The 14971-nt window shown below is 44.9% G+C and overlaps 1 protein-coding gene across 3 annotated transcripts in view; it reads right to left on the bottom strand.

Annotated features, from left to right (window-relative positions):
• Positions 1-5918: 5918 nt before the first annotated feature.
• The window catches only part of CNR2 (cannabinoid receptor 2), a 40385-nt gene continuing 31332 nt past the window's right edge, over positions 5919-14971 (bottom strand). For all 3 annotated transcript variants that reach the window (XM_061393365.1, XM_061393359.1, XM_061393371.1), the window contains one exon: positions 5919-11722. In XM_061393365.1, coding sequence (XP_061249349.1) covers positions 10592-11677 — 1086 coding nt within the window. In that variant the 5' untranslated portion in view covers positions 11678-11722 and the 3' untranslated portion in view covers positions 5919-10591. The remainder of the gene's footprint in view (positions 11723-14971) is intronic.

Below are 14971 nucleotides of genomic sequence, written 5' to 3'. Positions count from 1 at the left end.
CATCCCGAACAAAAGAACTTTCGTCTGTAAATATTTCCATGTCAAGATTGTTTAATGGGGTATCCTTTAGATCCTCCTGAGCTGCATAGTTTAAAGTTAGGAATTGAGAACAATCATGACCAGGTGTTTCATTTTCCTTCTCAGGACGGAAAGTGGCAGGATTTAAATTTCCACAAACTTTAAGCTTAGTTACTGGTCCTTCTAACAACAATGACTGATATTTAAGAAGCCTACTGTCTGTCATCCAAATAGTAACCTTAGAATTTAAGATTCCACTCACATGAGAAGTCAGTAAAGTAAGTTTTTGTCTATTAATTATTTTTAAAGCTTCAGATGCTAATAAAGCCGCTGCCCCAATTACTCTTAGGCAGTGGGGCCACCCACGTGAAATTACATCTAATTCTCTGCTTAGATAAGCAATAGGTTGCTGGTGAGGTCCTCGGGGTTGTGTCAAAACTCCCATTGCCACACCTTTTCTTTCAGTGACAAATTAAATTCTGACCCTGTGGGCAAGCTCAGAGCTGGAGCTTGCAGGAGAGCAGTCTGAGGAATCTTAAAGCCTTTTGAGTTTCTGGAGACCAAACCAGTTTGTCAGTTTGGGCCTGCTGAGTTTCAGCTATAAGTTTATATAAAGGCTGGGCAAGTTCCCCATAACCCGGAATCCAAATGCGACAGTAACCTGTGATTCCCAAAAATCCTCTCAATTGTCTTAAAGTCATAGGTAGGGGATGATTTAGTATAGGTTTAATTCTCTCAGGGCCTATGGCCCTAGTTCCTTCTGATATGATTAGGCCCAGATATCTAACCGATTGTTGACACAGCTGAGCCTTTTCTCTTGATGCCTTGTAACCACAGCCTGCCAGAAAGTTTAAGAAATCTTCTGAGGCTCGCGAACAAGCTTCCTCTGTCTCAGCACAGAGCAAAATATCATCTACATATTGTAACACCACCGCTTCAGAGCTATTAAAGTTTTGTAGATCCCGTGACAAACTGTCCAAATAAGTGAGGACTGTCACGAAATCCCTGAGGCAAAACTGTCCAGGTTAACTGAGAAGCTTCCTGCGTAGGGTCTTCAAAGGCAAATAGAAATTGACTTTCTTCTGCCAAAGGCACCGAATAGAAGGCATCTTTCAAATCGACTATTGAAAAATATTTGGCTCATTCAGGAATTTCAGACAATAGAGTATAAGGATTAGGCACCACGGAGTGTAAAGGAACTACAGCCTCAGTTATTATTCGTAAATCTTGAACTAGTCTCCATTTACCATTTGATTTCTTTATACCCCAAATAGGAGTGTTGCAAGGACTGTTACAGGGAATTAATAGTCCCTGCTCCTTTAAAATTTCGATGATGAGTTTTAACCCTTCCTTAACCTCAGGTTTCAGTGGATACTGCTTCTTATGTGGGAATACGTGCGGGTCTTTGAGCTTAACAACTACAGGAATAGCATTTTGTGCTCGGCCCACAGATTTTCCATCAGCTCATACCCTAGGATTTACATTTTGTTCAACTAAAGGGAGAGAAAGGGAGGGCTCCATATTCATGAAAACAGAGGCATGGACCTTGCTCAGTATATCCCTTCCCAAAAGGGGTGAGGGAAATTCTGGCACGATCAGAAACTCGTGTGAAAACAGCACAGAATCCCAGTTGCAAGATAAAGAATAACTGAAATAATACCTTTTGGCTCGTCCAGACAGTCCTATTATGGAAGCAATTCGGGAAGAAAGTGGGCCAGGGGCTTCAGTAAGCACTGAATAAGTTGCCCCAGTATCTAAAAGGAAATCGATGGGTTGGCCCCCCACAATTATTAATACCCGGGGTTCCTCAGGTGTAATTAGGACGGGAGCTTGTGTGGGGACCCCCGGGCACCTTCAGTCCTGATTGTCTTGAGAGTCTGACCCTGGAGACCTACGCCTCTGGGGGCAGTCTCTCTTCCAGTGTGGTCCTTTGCGGACTGGACATGGATTCGGGGGCAGCTTAGATACCTGAGGGCAATCCCGCTTGAGGTGCCCCTCCTTTCCACAGCAGTAGCAAGCCCATCCCTTTTCACCTGGGTCCCTCTGGGCATTTTTCTCAGGATGTTTAAGAACGTTTTTCATAGCCATGGCAAAGGCTTCCGCCTTTTCCTTTGTCTTTTTTTGCCTTTCTTTTCCTCATATTCCCTACCATAATAGACTGAGCCAGTTGTAACAGAGTATCTAAAGACTGATTTGGTCCTTATTCCCATTTTAATAGCTTATGGCGGATATCTGGAGCCAACTGAGTGAGAAATCTATCCTTTAAGATCACTTTTCCCTCTTCACTTTCAGGATCAATCTCAGTGAATCTGCGAAGGCCTTCTCTTAGTCTGTCTAGGAGTTTACCAGGAGCTTCCTTCTCCTCCTGTTCTATGTCTGCTAATTTGCCATAGTTTAAAGGCTTAGAACGCACCTGCCTAAGTCCTTCAAGAATACATCTAACAAAATGACTGATCCCATCTTCCTTTAGCTGTGTTGTAGTCCCAGTCTGGTTCTATAGTTGGGACCGCCTGATTCCCAGTGGGGAGGGCCCCTATCTCGTTCTCCCTCTTCCCTACTGATTCATTACCAAGCCACTCATCTCCATAAGCAATGGCTTTTCCCAATACTCGAGTCTTTGACTCGGAAGTCAGCGTTTGTCCCCAAGATATACATCACATCCTTCCAAGTGAGGTCATAAAGCAGAGTAACACCTTTAAAAGCTCTAATATATTTTTCTGGGTCCTCTAAATAGTCTCCCAGATCCTCCTTGATTCTTTGTATTTCTTGATAAGAAAGAGGCTTATTAACTCTCACAGACTGATTGTTTCTCCCGGTGGGTGTTTCATAAAGAGGCAACAGCTTGTGTGGCTGTTTCTCAGTCTCTCTGGCTGCTTTGCACATATGATCCCAGGGATAGATTTGAGAAACCAGTTTTTCTTCTTCTCTTTGTCTCCTGTCCTCCATCTCATCTCTTACTTCAATGGTCTGAGTTTCTACTGAAACCAGAGTAGTCTGAGGTTGTACTGAGATAGGAGTTGTTTGGACCTCCATGTGGGCAGTTTGAATCTCAGTTTGGATTTCCACTGAGACCAAGGCAACCCTTCTGAGGGGGGTTCTCTGGCTTTCAGTTTTCTCAGCTTGGAGCCCCAGGTACGGGGGCAAAGTAGGAGGACAGGAGGGAGCTGAAGGTTTCACGTCCAAATCTATACCCTTAGGACATAAGTCTGGCATATTTCGCAGAGAGAAAAAGGGCAACACATACACTACTTCTAACCATTTCCCTTGTTCCTTACAGAACCGGTCTAATTGTAGAACAGTATTATACCCTCCAACTGGCCACCATTCGCCGTCCTCCAATGGATACTGTGGCCATGCAGTATCACATAGGACGACCAGGTGTGTCTTCTTTAAGCCCTGAGGGTCACATCTATCCCAGTTTTTCAGGATACAGTTCAAAGGAGTGAGGCTGGAATTGTTAGCTCCCATCTATAAAAAAGAAAAAAAGCGACCAGCGCCATTTTTCTACCGGAGGCGTCCCTCCCTGCTCTAGATGGGGGTGTAGACAGACGTTACACCAAAAGCTTTTCCTTCCTGGTCGGACTTAGTCTGCCCCTTACCGACGCAGGCGCCGTACTCGTCCCTCCTGGTTCTACCACCGAGATGGGGTGGGGATGTATCAGGGGTAGACCTGATAGCATCCCTACTTGACGTCCAGCTCTTCACCCTTAACCTTGCTTGCCTCTGATGTCACCCGGGGTGAATCAGAGTAACCTTCCGGAATGCCTCCCAAGCTAAGACCACTGGGGAAAACATTTGTGACCTGAGTGCCTGTGCACTACCCTGAGTATTTCCTAACCACAATAAGACCGACACAAACATAAAACTGAGATGTTCTTTCCAAGCATCACCACACCAGTATAAGAGCCTCCTCCGATCCACTAAGAGCCAGCATTACCAAAGGAAAAAACCCATTGCAGTCCCAATCTGAGTAACCTTTAACCTCAGAGATGTTCTTGGAGCTAGAGCTCCATCTAGCTTCTGAACTTTTGATTCCTAGCGAGGCTAGGCGCTTTCTTGACTACCAATCCAAGTTTGGGACCTAAGCCACAGTACACAGTAACAGTATAGATCACACATCCATTGAAAGTCTATGATCCGATAGATTAGGTTAGTACTTCTAATTCCCAAGGAGTTATGAAATGGTCAAAGAGACCGAAAATTTGGCCAAGAAAGGAGAGTTTGGTCCACACACTTTGCCCATTTCTGGTCGGTTCCCGAAGGAGACATTGGGTGCCTCTTGGCATTGGCTGGTTGGTATCAACCCCCTACAGGTTTCTGCCATAAGCCATATGAGATCACCATGGAACCGCAGAGCAGGGCTCCTTACTTGCTTCACGCAGGGCATGTCATTCATCCACACAAGCACACCGTAGAGTTAATAAAGCATGGCAGAAAACGTGTTCACTAAGAGAACAAAGAACTAGAGCTCCAAGCATCCTTACCTTGTCCTGAAGGATCCTGGACGAGCCCTCAAGATGAAAGGTTGTTGTTGAATCACATGAAGACACCGGAATTCTTGGCCCCCGGAGGAGAAGAATTCAATCTGGGGCCAGAGACTAGGCTTGATCTCTCAGAGCTTTTGTGTAACAAAGTTTTATTAAAGTATAAAGGAGATAGAGAAAGCTTCTGACATAGGCATCAGAAGAGGGCAGAAAGAGTACCCACTTGCTAGTGTTAGCAATGAAGTTATATACTCTCCAATGAATCCAAAGAATGTCTGGAGGTTGTAAAGACCTCACCAGACCTACTCCCATAATTTACATTTTAAGATAACAGAATTAGCCAGAAGGCTTAATCCAGTGACTGTCCTCAGGCAGGATACATTATTGTTATATAATCCTTGTAAAGACCAGGTCTACTCCCATAATTTACATTTTAGGATAACAGAATTAGCCAGAAGGTTTAATCCAGAGACTGTCCTTAATCCAGAGACTGTCCTCAGGCAGGATACATTATTGTTATATAATCCTAAGGAATGTAGAGAAGGAAAAAAAGTTTGTCCTTCTTTCTCCTTGAGAATTCCAGACCCCTCTCTCCTTGGGGACCCCTAGACTTCTTATCCCAGAGAAGGCAATGGCACCCCACTCCAGTACTCTTGCCTGGAAAATCCCATGGATGGAGGAGCCTGGTAGGCTGCAGTCCATGGGGTCGCTGGGAGTCGGACACAACTGAGCGACTTCACTTTCACTTTTCACTCTCATGTATTGGAGAAGGAAATGGCAGCCCACTCCAGTGTTCTTGCCTGGAGAATCCCAGGGACAGGGGAGCCTGGTGGGCTGCCGTCTATGGGGTCGCACAGAGTCGGACACGACTGAAGCGACTTAGCAGCAGCAGCAGACCCCTTATCAACCAGCCTAGGAAATGACTCTCACTTTCTCCACAGTCCAACTCTCACATCCATACATGACCACTGGAAAAACCATAGCCTTGACTAGACGGACCTTTGTTGGCAAAGTAATGTCTCTGCTTTTCAATATGCTATCTAGGTTGGTCATAACTTTTCTTCCAAGGAGTAAGCATCTTTTAATTTCATGGCTGCAGTCATCATCTGTAGTGATTTTGGAACCCCAAAAAATAAAGTCTGACATTGTTTCCCCATCTATTTCCCATGAAGTGATGGGACCAGATGCCATGATCTTCGTTTTCTGAATGTTGAGCTTTAAGCCGATTTTTCACTCTCCTCTTTCACTTTCATCAAGAGGCTTTTTAGTTCCTCTTCACTTTCTGCCATAAGAGTGGTGTCATCTGCATATCTGAGGTTATTGATATTTCTCCCAGCAATCTTGATTCCAGCTTGTGCTTCTTCCAGCCCAGCATTTCTCATGATGTACTCTGCATAGAAGTTAAATAAGCAGGGTGACAATATACAGCTTTGACGTACTTCTTTTCCTATTTGGAACCAGTCTGTTGTTCCATGTCCAGTTCTAACTGTTGCTTCCTGACCTGTGTACAAATTTCTCAAGAGGCAGGTCAGGTGGTCTGGTATTCCTATCTCTTTCAGAATTTTCCACAGTTTATTGTGATCCACACTGTCAAAGGCTTTGGCATAGTCAATAAAGCAGAAATAGATGTTTTTCTGGAACTCTCTTGCTTTTTCCATGATCCAGCAGATGTTGGCAATTTGGTCTCTGGTTCCTCTGCCTTTTCTAAAACCAGCTTGAACATCTGGAAGTTCATGGTTCACATATTGCTGAAGCCTGGCTTGGAGAATTTTGAGCATTACTTTATTAGTGTGTGAGTACTCCAGGTGTTTCTTGACTTCCTACTTTTGCATTCCAGTCCCCTATAATGAAAAGGATATCTTTTTTGGGGTGTGAGTTCTAAAAGGTCTTGAAGGTCTTCATAGAACCATTCAACTTCAGCTCCTTCAGCGTTACTGGTTGGGGCATAGACTTGGATTACTGTGATATTGAATGGGTTGCCTTGGAAACGAACAGAGATCATTCTGTCGTTTTTGAGATTGCATCCAAGTACTGCATTTCGGACTCTTTTGTTGACCATGATGGCTACTCCATTTCTTCTAAGGGATTCCTGCCCACAGTAGTAGATATAATGGTCATCTGAGTTAAATTCACCCATTCCAGTCCATTTTAGTTCGCTGATTCCTAGAATGTCGACGTTCACTCTTGTCATCTCCTGTTTGACCACTTCCAATTTGCCTTGATTCATGGACCTAACATTCTAGGTTCCTATGCAATATTGCTCTTTACAGCGTCAGACCTCGCTTCTATCACCAGTCACATCCACAACTGGGTATTGTTTTTGCTTTGGCTCCATCCCTTCATTCTTTCTGGAGTTATTTCTCCACTGATCTCCAGTAGCATATTGGGCACCTACTGACCTGGGGAGTTCCTCTTTCAGTATCCTATCATTTTGCCTTTTCATACTGTTCATGGGGTTCTCAAGGCAAGAATACTGAAGTGGTTTGCCATTCCCTTCTCCAGTGGACCACATACTGATGGTAGTAACATAAATTTGTGCAACCACTGTGGAAAATAGAATAGAGATTCCTCAAAAAACTAAAATAGAGCTCTCACATGATTCAGCAATTCCTCTCCGCTAATCCAAAAAAATACATGAGCCCCAATGTTCATAGCAGCATTATTTACAGTAACTGGAAGCAACCTAAATGCCCATCAACAGATGAATGGATAAAGAGGCTGTGGAATGGAACACCACCGAGTCATGAAAAAGAATAAATTCCTGGCAGGTGCAACAACATGAATAGACCTGGAGGCTATTATGCTAAGGGAATAAGCCAGACAGAGAAACATGAATAGTGCATATGTTCTTACTTATGTGTGGAATCTAAAAAAACAAACAAACAAAAATGAACATAACAAAACAAAAACAGACTCACAGTCATAGAGAACAAACTAGTAATTACTGGTGGGGAGACAGAAGCAGGGAGGGACAAGAGGAGTTAGGGTTAAAAGATACAAACTACCATGTATAAAATAAATAAGCTACAAGGATATATTGTACAACACAGGGAATATAGCCAATATTTATAATAAATTAATGGAATTTTTTTTTGTCTAGAAAAATGTTGACTCATTGTTTTATACCTGAAACTAATGTAGTAATAACATTGGAAATCAGCTATACTGCAAATGAAAAAAAAAGACACCCAGAAATAAAGAATGGGGAAAGGCCATGTGAAGATAGAGGCAGAGGTAGGAGTTATGCTGCCACAAGCCAAGGGACACCAGGAGCTGCCGGAAGTTGGAAAAAGCGAGGAAGTGTCCACCTACTGGGAGCGTCCCAGGTGGCTCAGGGCTAAAGAACCCGCCTGCCAATACAAGAGACACAGGTTTGAACCCTGGGTCAGGAAGATCCCCTGGAAAAGGAAATGGCAACCCACTCCAGTATTCTTGTCTGGGAAATCCCATGGACAGAGGAGCCTGGCGGGCTACAGTCCATGGGGATGGCAAAAGAGTTGGACACAACTTAGCGACTAAACAACAGCATCCTTCCCATGAAACTTTGGAGACAGCATGGCCCTGTTGACGCTTGATTAGTTTCTAGAGTCCAGAACTGTGAAAGAATAAATTTCTATTGTTATAAGCCACTCAGTTTGTGGAAAGTTGCTGCAGGAAGTTAATATAGGGCACAAAATGAAGTATGTTGAGACATAATGATAAGGTTGCAGCAATTTGCTGTTGCTGCTAAGTCGCTTCAGTTGTGTCCGACTCTGTGCGACCCCATAGACAGCAGCCCACCAGGCTCCCCTGTCCCTGGGATTCTCAAGGCAAGAACACTGGAGTGGGTTCCCATTTCCTTCTCCAATGCATGAAAGTGAAAAGTGAAAGTGAAGTGGCTCAGTCGTGTCTGACTCTTAGCGACCCCATGGACTGCAGCCTACCAGGCTCCTGCGTCCATGGGATTTTCCAGGCAAGAGTACTGGAGTGGGATGCCATTGCCTTCTCTGAATTTGCTGTTATGAAAATTTAATATTATTATTAGATTTATTAAGTCATATTACCACTTATACTTTATACATATTTGTCACTATTAGACTTATTATTATTGAAGTCTGATTATTATTTGTAGGCTTGTTTATTATTACTATCCGAATCAAGCAGAATTTGACTGAACTGGGCCAAGAAGTTAGTGGTAAAGAGGGTAGGCTTAGCAGTCAAACAGAACTGAGTTGAAAACCCCAGCTTTGGGTACATATCAGTAGTGTGATCTCAGTCAAGTGATTTTTGCCTTTTAGACATTGTCCTCATCGGTAAATTGCGGCCACCAAACTCTCTTCATCAGATTATTGTGAGACTGAGATTCCCCATTTAAAAACACTTAGCCCAGGAACTTCCCTAGCGGTCCAGTGGCTAAGATTCTGCACACCCAACGCAGGGGTCTGGGATTCAATCCCTAGTCAGGGAATTAGATTCCACATGCCGCAACTAAGGGATCCCCAGTGCCAAAGTGGAGCTGGAAGATCCTGTGTGTCTCAACTAAGACGCACCACAGCCAAATAATTTAAAATACATAAAAGCACTTAGCCCAGTGCCTGGCACACAGTAACATCTCAATAAATGCCAGTCAACTCATGACCAAAGCACATAGTAGGTCTACTCTACTAAAGTTGCCTCAAATAATCTCTCTTCCACGACCTTGATGATTTCTTTCTTTGTACCATCATCAACTTTCTTTCTTCATTGGGTCTATTCCCAGCAGAATGTAGAATGTGAGCCCCATTAGACAGGGGCAGAGTCTCATTTATGGCTGGACATCCAGGATCTAGCACAGAGCCTAGTGTGTATTGGTGAGATGGTTGGATGAATGAATGAATGGCAAACACCTGGTCTTGTAAATATTAAATGAAGACACGTTTAATCAATACATTTCCTTTTATTCCATCTGTAGTCCTAAATAATTGCATCAGAATTCTTATGCATCCTCCTCACCATCAACAATTTCTCCTGCCTACTGCTTTAAGCCCCTTTGGTAGGAATCCAGCCTCCCTGATAATGTAAAACATGGGTATCCTGGGATCTTCAAAAGCATGGGGCCGAATCCTTGCTGGAGCTGATGGACTGTGGGACATGAGCCCTATGCTTGGCACATGGTAAGGGAATTTCCCCTTCCTCCCACTTGCTCTGTTTATTATTTATTATAGGGTTCAGGTGGTAGAGGAGACAAAGGGGCTGAATTGAGGGATGGCTGGGAACAATTCGGGGATTTATAAAACCTTTGTGTATATCTTCCTTTTTCTTGGAGTTGGATTAGACTGGCACACTGCCTGCTTCCAGTGGTACCACCAAAAAGGACTTAGCAAGACCAACAGAATTCTCTGAAGATTCTGCATGCCAAGTGATTCCAGCCTCCTCTGTATTCCCCAGGTCCCTAGGAGACACTGTGATTGTGGGTGGGGATTATCAGGGTGTCAGAGAGGGCCACTGCCCTAATAATAAGATGCTCTGAACTGGAGACTTGTCAGTTACCTTTGCAAGAGGTGGATCGACATCCTTGATCCGCATCGCATTTTAGTTCTTGGCCCTCTGTGGGAAGGGTGACCTTCAGGTAGGGCCTTTCATAGCTCTAGAACCAAGGAGGCCCCTAACAATTAAACAGGAAGAAGGGCTGTCCAGCCATCCCATCTGCTATCCTGAGATCCCAGGAGAATGATTCATTCTTCCCAGATCTCCTCCAGGTCCCTCATTGCTGAGCGTGAAAGCTCCACCTGGCTCCTGGGGTCTCTGGAGAATTCAGGCACTAATCTGTTTTATTGGGAAGGTTGTTCTGACCTGCACTGAGCCTGTCCCAAGCCGCCTGCCTCCTGCCCACCTTGCCACCCCTCACAGGGCCTGACTACCCAACAGACTGTGATCAGGTCATGCAGACAGGCATGACCAGGCTACCTTCCAGGGGTCAGTACCAACACTCAGTGGAAAGGGCTAAGTGTCCAGGCCTCTGGGGCTGGTTCAAGTCAGATGAGAGGACCAAGGCCACTCTTCCTCCTCCGGGGAGTGAAATGACTTCTGACTTGGCTGATTTCATAATGTGAAAGTGATCACATCAGTGATCAGAGCTCATCAGGCCAGGATAGCTCTCTGGAATCTAGCCCGGGGGTGGTTTTCACATCAGCCTCTGTCTCAGTGACTGAGGACCTGGGGATCTCTCCTTTTCCTTCTGGCCCAAGGCCCCTCACGCACTTCTTCCAGTGGGCGAGGCGGTGATGGGCAGAGGACCGGATCTCCCCGCTCCGCAGGGCATAGATAATGGGGTTGACCATGGAGTTGACAAGGCAGAGCAAGGAGCAGAAGGCAAAGACCTTCTTGACCTGGTCGCTTAGCCTGGCACCCAGGCTGTAGACCATGAGGGCCAGTACCGGGAACCAGAATATGAAGAGCACAGCCAGGAGCATCCCCAGGGTCTTAGCCAACCGCACATCCAGTCGCATCCGGGCTATTCCAGACAGGTGTCTGTCCCGGTGCTCAGCCAAGCTAGCTACGTGCTGATGGGCCTTCCAGAGGACATGCGCGTAGGTGTAGATGATGCCGGCGAAGAGGGCGGCGATAAACAGGAGCCAGCCCAGCAGATAGTCATTGGGGATCAGGGGGAAAAGCTCAGAGCAGGGCCTGGGGCAGCAGGTCCATCCCATGAGGGGCAGGTAGGACACCAATGCGGCGAGCACCCACATGATGCCCAGGGTCACCAGTGCCCTCCTGCGGGTGAGTAGAGCTTTGTAGGTAGGCGGGTAGCGCAGACAGAGGTAGCGGTCGATGGCAGTCAGCAGCAGGCTGCCTAGGGAGGCTGTGAAGGTCAGAGTCACGCTGCCGATCTTCAGCAGGAAGACAGCTTTGGAATCCACGCCATCGAAGACGTGGAAATGTACAAAGCTGGAGGCAAAGACCACACTGGCCAGAAAGTCGGCCCCAGCCAAGCTGCCAATGAACAGGTAGGAGGGCTTCTTGCGGAGCCGGTGTGAGGACCCGATGAGGTAGAGAACAACCAAGTTCTCCAGGGCACTCAGCAGGCCCAGGAGGGTGCACAGTACCGCGATCGCGATCTTCTGGGGACCGCTCAGGATCATGTACTCCTTCATGGGGTTGAAATTCAAGCCATCGCTGGAGCCATTGGCTGCCTCTATCTTCAGGCATATCTCCATGGGGTGGGTCCCTGGGCTTCTGCTGGGCTTGCCAAGAAGTCTTTGCTGTAGCACAAGAAGAAGAGATGAGTCTTTTTCAATCAGTGCAATGACCTCACACAATCACTGCCAAGTCGCTTCAGTCGTGTCCGACTCTAACTGTAGCCAAACTCTTCACCCGAGCAGATGGATCATATTTGTTGCTCTCTGCGGTGTCCCTAGTGTCTCAGACCATAAAGAATCTGCCTGCGATGCAGGAGACCTAGGTTCCATCCCTGGGTGGGGAAGATCCCCCAGAGAAGAGCAAGGCAACTCACTCCAGTATTCTTGCCTGGAGAATCCCATGGACAGAGGCGCCTGGTGGGCTACAGTCCACGGGGTAGCAAAGAGTTGGACATGACTTTGTGGCTCACACCTTCACTTTGTCACTTTCCCTCTATTTTACCCTTTCTCCATCCTAGTGAGGATGTACTAGGTCTGTGCTGGTTGCCTTAGGAGAGGCATGTGGGAATTCAAGAAGCTGAAAAAGTGAAAAAAGTGAAGTCGTTCAGTCGTGTCTGACTTTTTGCGACCCCGTGGACTGACCCCTGTCCATGGGGTCTTCCAGGCAAGAGTATTCCAGGCAAGGTTGCCATTGCCTTCTCCAGGGGATCTTCCCCACCCAGGGATCAAACCCAGATCTGCTGCACTGCAGGCAGATGCTTTACCATCTGAGCCACCAGGAAAGTACATCAAAAAGCCAAGGTGGCCTGCAAACTATATGATCTCACATATATGTGGAACTAAAAAAAACCCCAAATTAATTCAAAGATACAGACACTAGCTTGGTGGTTGCCAGAAGCAGGGATTGGTGGGAGGGTGGTGTGGATGAAATGCCTGAAGGTAGTCAAAAGTACAAGCTTTCAATTATAAAAAAGTCTTGGGGATAGCTACTAATACTATATTTGAAAGTTGCTAAGAGAATAGATCTTGAAATTCCTCATCATAAGAAAAAAACTGCAACTGTGTAATAATAAGGAAATGGCAACCCACTGCAGTACTCTTGCCTAGAAAATTCCATGGATGGAGGAGCCTGGTGGGCTACAGTCCATGGGGTCTCAAGGAGTCGGACACGACTGAGCGACTTCACTTTCACTTTTCAATGACTTATTACGGTGATCATTTCCCAATACGTACAAATATGAAATCATCATGTTATACACCTGGAAATAGTATTATGTCACATGTGAATTATACCTCAATAAAGTAAAATAAGAAATAAAAGTGACTTGCAAGCTTTTTGGGTTTAAGCAAAAAACTACACTAAAGGCTTCATTTTGAAAGTATGGACATGGGGTCGCTCTGACTGGGGTCAGTCAGACACGACTGAGCGACTGAACTGAACTGAACTGAAGGGTCAGAAACTGAAAGGAGGGCTTCCCTGGTGGCTCAGTGGTAAAGAACCCGCCTGCCAATGCCAGAGACGCAGATTCAGTCCCTGGTCTGGGAAGATCCCACATGCTGGGGAGCAGCTAAGCCCACAGGCCACAACTAGAGCCTGTGCTCTAGAGCCTGAGAGTTACGACTGCTGAAGCCTGCACGCCCTAGAGCCTATGCTCAGCAACAAGAGAAGCCGCCACAATGAAAAGCCCATGCACTGCAGCTAGAGAGTAGCCCCGTTCTCCACAACTAGAGAAAAGCCTGCAGAGCAATGAAGGCCCAGAAGAGCCAAAAATAAATAAATAAAGTTATATTTAAAAAACTGAAAGGCAATCAAAACCAAGAAAAAAATGGAATGCAGAGTGATAAGGTGGAGGGTCTTTTGCATTTGTGTTTTATTTTGTTTGCCAGTTTTGGTAAGTAAGATGCTGAAGGTTTAACAACTTTTTAGGGATGGTTTAGACTTGGGTTTCACAGCAGTAGAAATGCTAGATAAAATATAGGAGTCCCGATAAATTTGAATGTCAGATAATGAATCATCTTTAGTATACGTATGTCCTACGTATTGAGAAAAACAAGCAGGGCACCCGAATATTGTAAGGGACATTATTAGAAAGCAAACTTCGAATTTCTCTAGAGGGATATACTCTCTTATCCAGGTCACACAAGATTCCCACATATAAAGGCCCAGGGAATTTGAGCTCATGATGCAGAATTACAAAATGCACAAGTAAACATGAAGAAGAGTTAGCAGAAATGTCATACGGTAGAATTAGACTTCCAAGAACTTCATATTAATTCTTGGGTTTATGTTATAGAATATGTATATAAGCTTTTTCTTTTTCTTGCAGCACGAAATCTTAGTTCTTAGTTCAGGGGTTGAACCCATGCCTCCTGCACTGGAAGCACGGAATCTTAACCACTGGACTGCCAGGGAAATCTGAATACGTTTAATATGATTAAACAATGAGGAATCAAAACCATGATTACTTAGTGAGAGGCGAGGCAGATTTGAAGAAGAATCAAGTAGAATTTCTGGAAGTGAAAAATGAAGTCACTGAAAACGGAAAGCCTTAAGAGGAGGTGAAAGAGCAGAAGAGACTAGCCAGCCAAAAGCTCTGATCTGGAAAGTGGATCTGAGGAAACTTCTCAAAAGGCTGCACCAGGAGATAGATGGGAAATACGGAAGAACGGTTAAGAGACAGGAAGGATCAACAGAAAAGGTTTAAAATATATCCAACTGGAATTTCAGAAGAGAAGAATAGAAATTGGTGGTGGGCATTGGGGAGGTCATATTCAAAGAGATGCTAGTGGAGAAGTGCCCAGAATTCTCCTGGATGTGATTCCTCTGATTCAGAAATCACAGTGAACTTCAAGCAGGTTTTTTTTTTTTTAATTAACTGTAGTTGATTTACAATGTTGTGTTAGTCCCAGGTGTACGACAACATGGTTCAGTATATATATATATATATTTCCAGATTCTTTTCCATTATAGGTTATTATAGGATATTGAATATAGCTACCTATGCTATACAATGAAAAAAGAAAAAAAAAGTGCTAGTTGCTCAGTCCTGTCCTGATTCTTTGTGATCCCTGGATGGTAGCCTGCCAGGTTCCTCTGTCAGGAGGAATTCTCCTGGAATTCTCTGGAATTCTCCAGGCAAGAATTCTGGACTGGGTTGCCATGCCCTTCTCCAGGAAATAAATAAATAGAAGTCAATAGTGTTTTATAAAAATAATATTATATTTATATATACATACATTTTCAGTTTCTTTTCCATTGTAAGGTATTACAGGAGATTGAATATAGTTCCCTGTGCTACACAGTAGGACCTTGTTTATCCATTTTACATATAATCATGTGTTGAGCAGAATTTTTAAAACAATGAATTCCAC

Source organism: Bos javanicus, chromosome 2 (genome assembly GCF_032452875.1).
Source record: "Bos javanicus breed banteng chromosome 2, ARS-OSU_banteng_1.0, whole genome shotgun sequence".
NCBI lineage: Eukaryota > Metazoa > Chordata > Mammalia > Artiodactyla > Bovidae > Bos > Bos javanicus.
The sequence above is the reverse complement of the archived record's forward strand: the minus strand, read 5'-3'. Positions and strand labels throughout refer to the sequence as shown.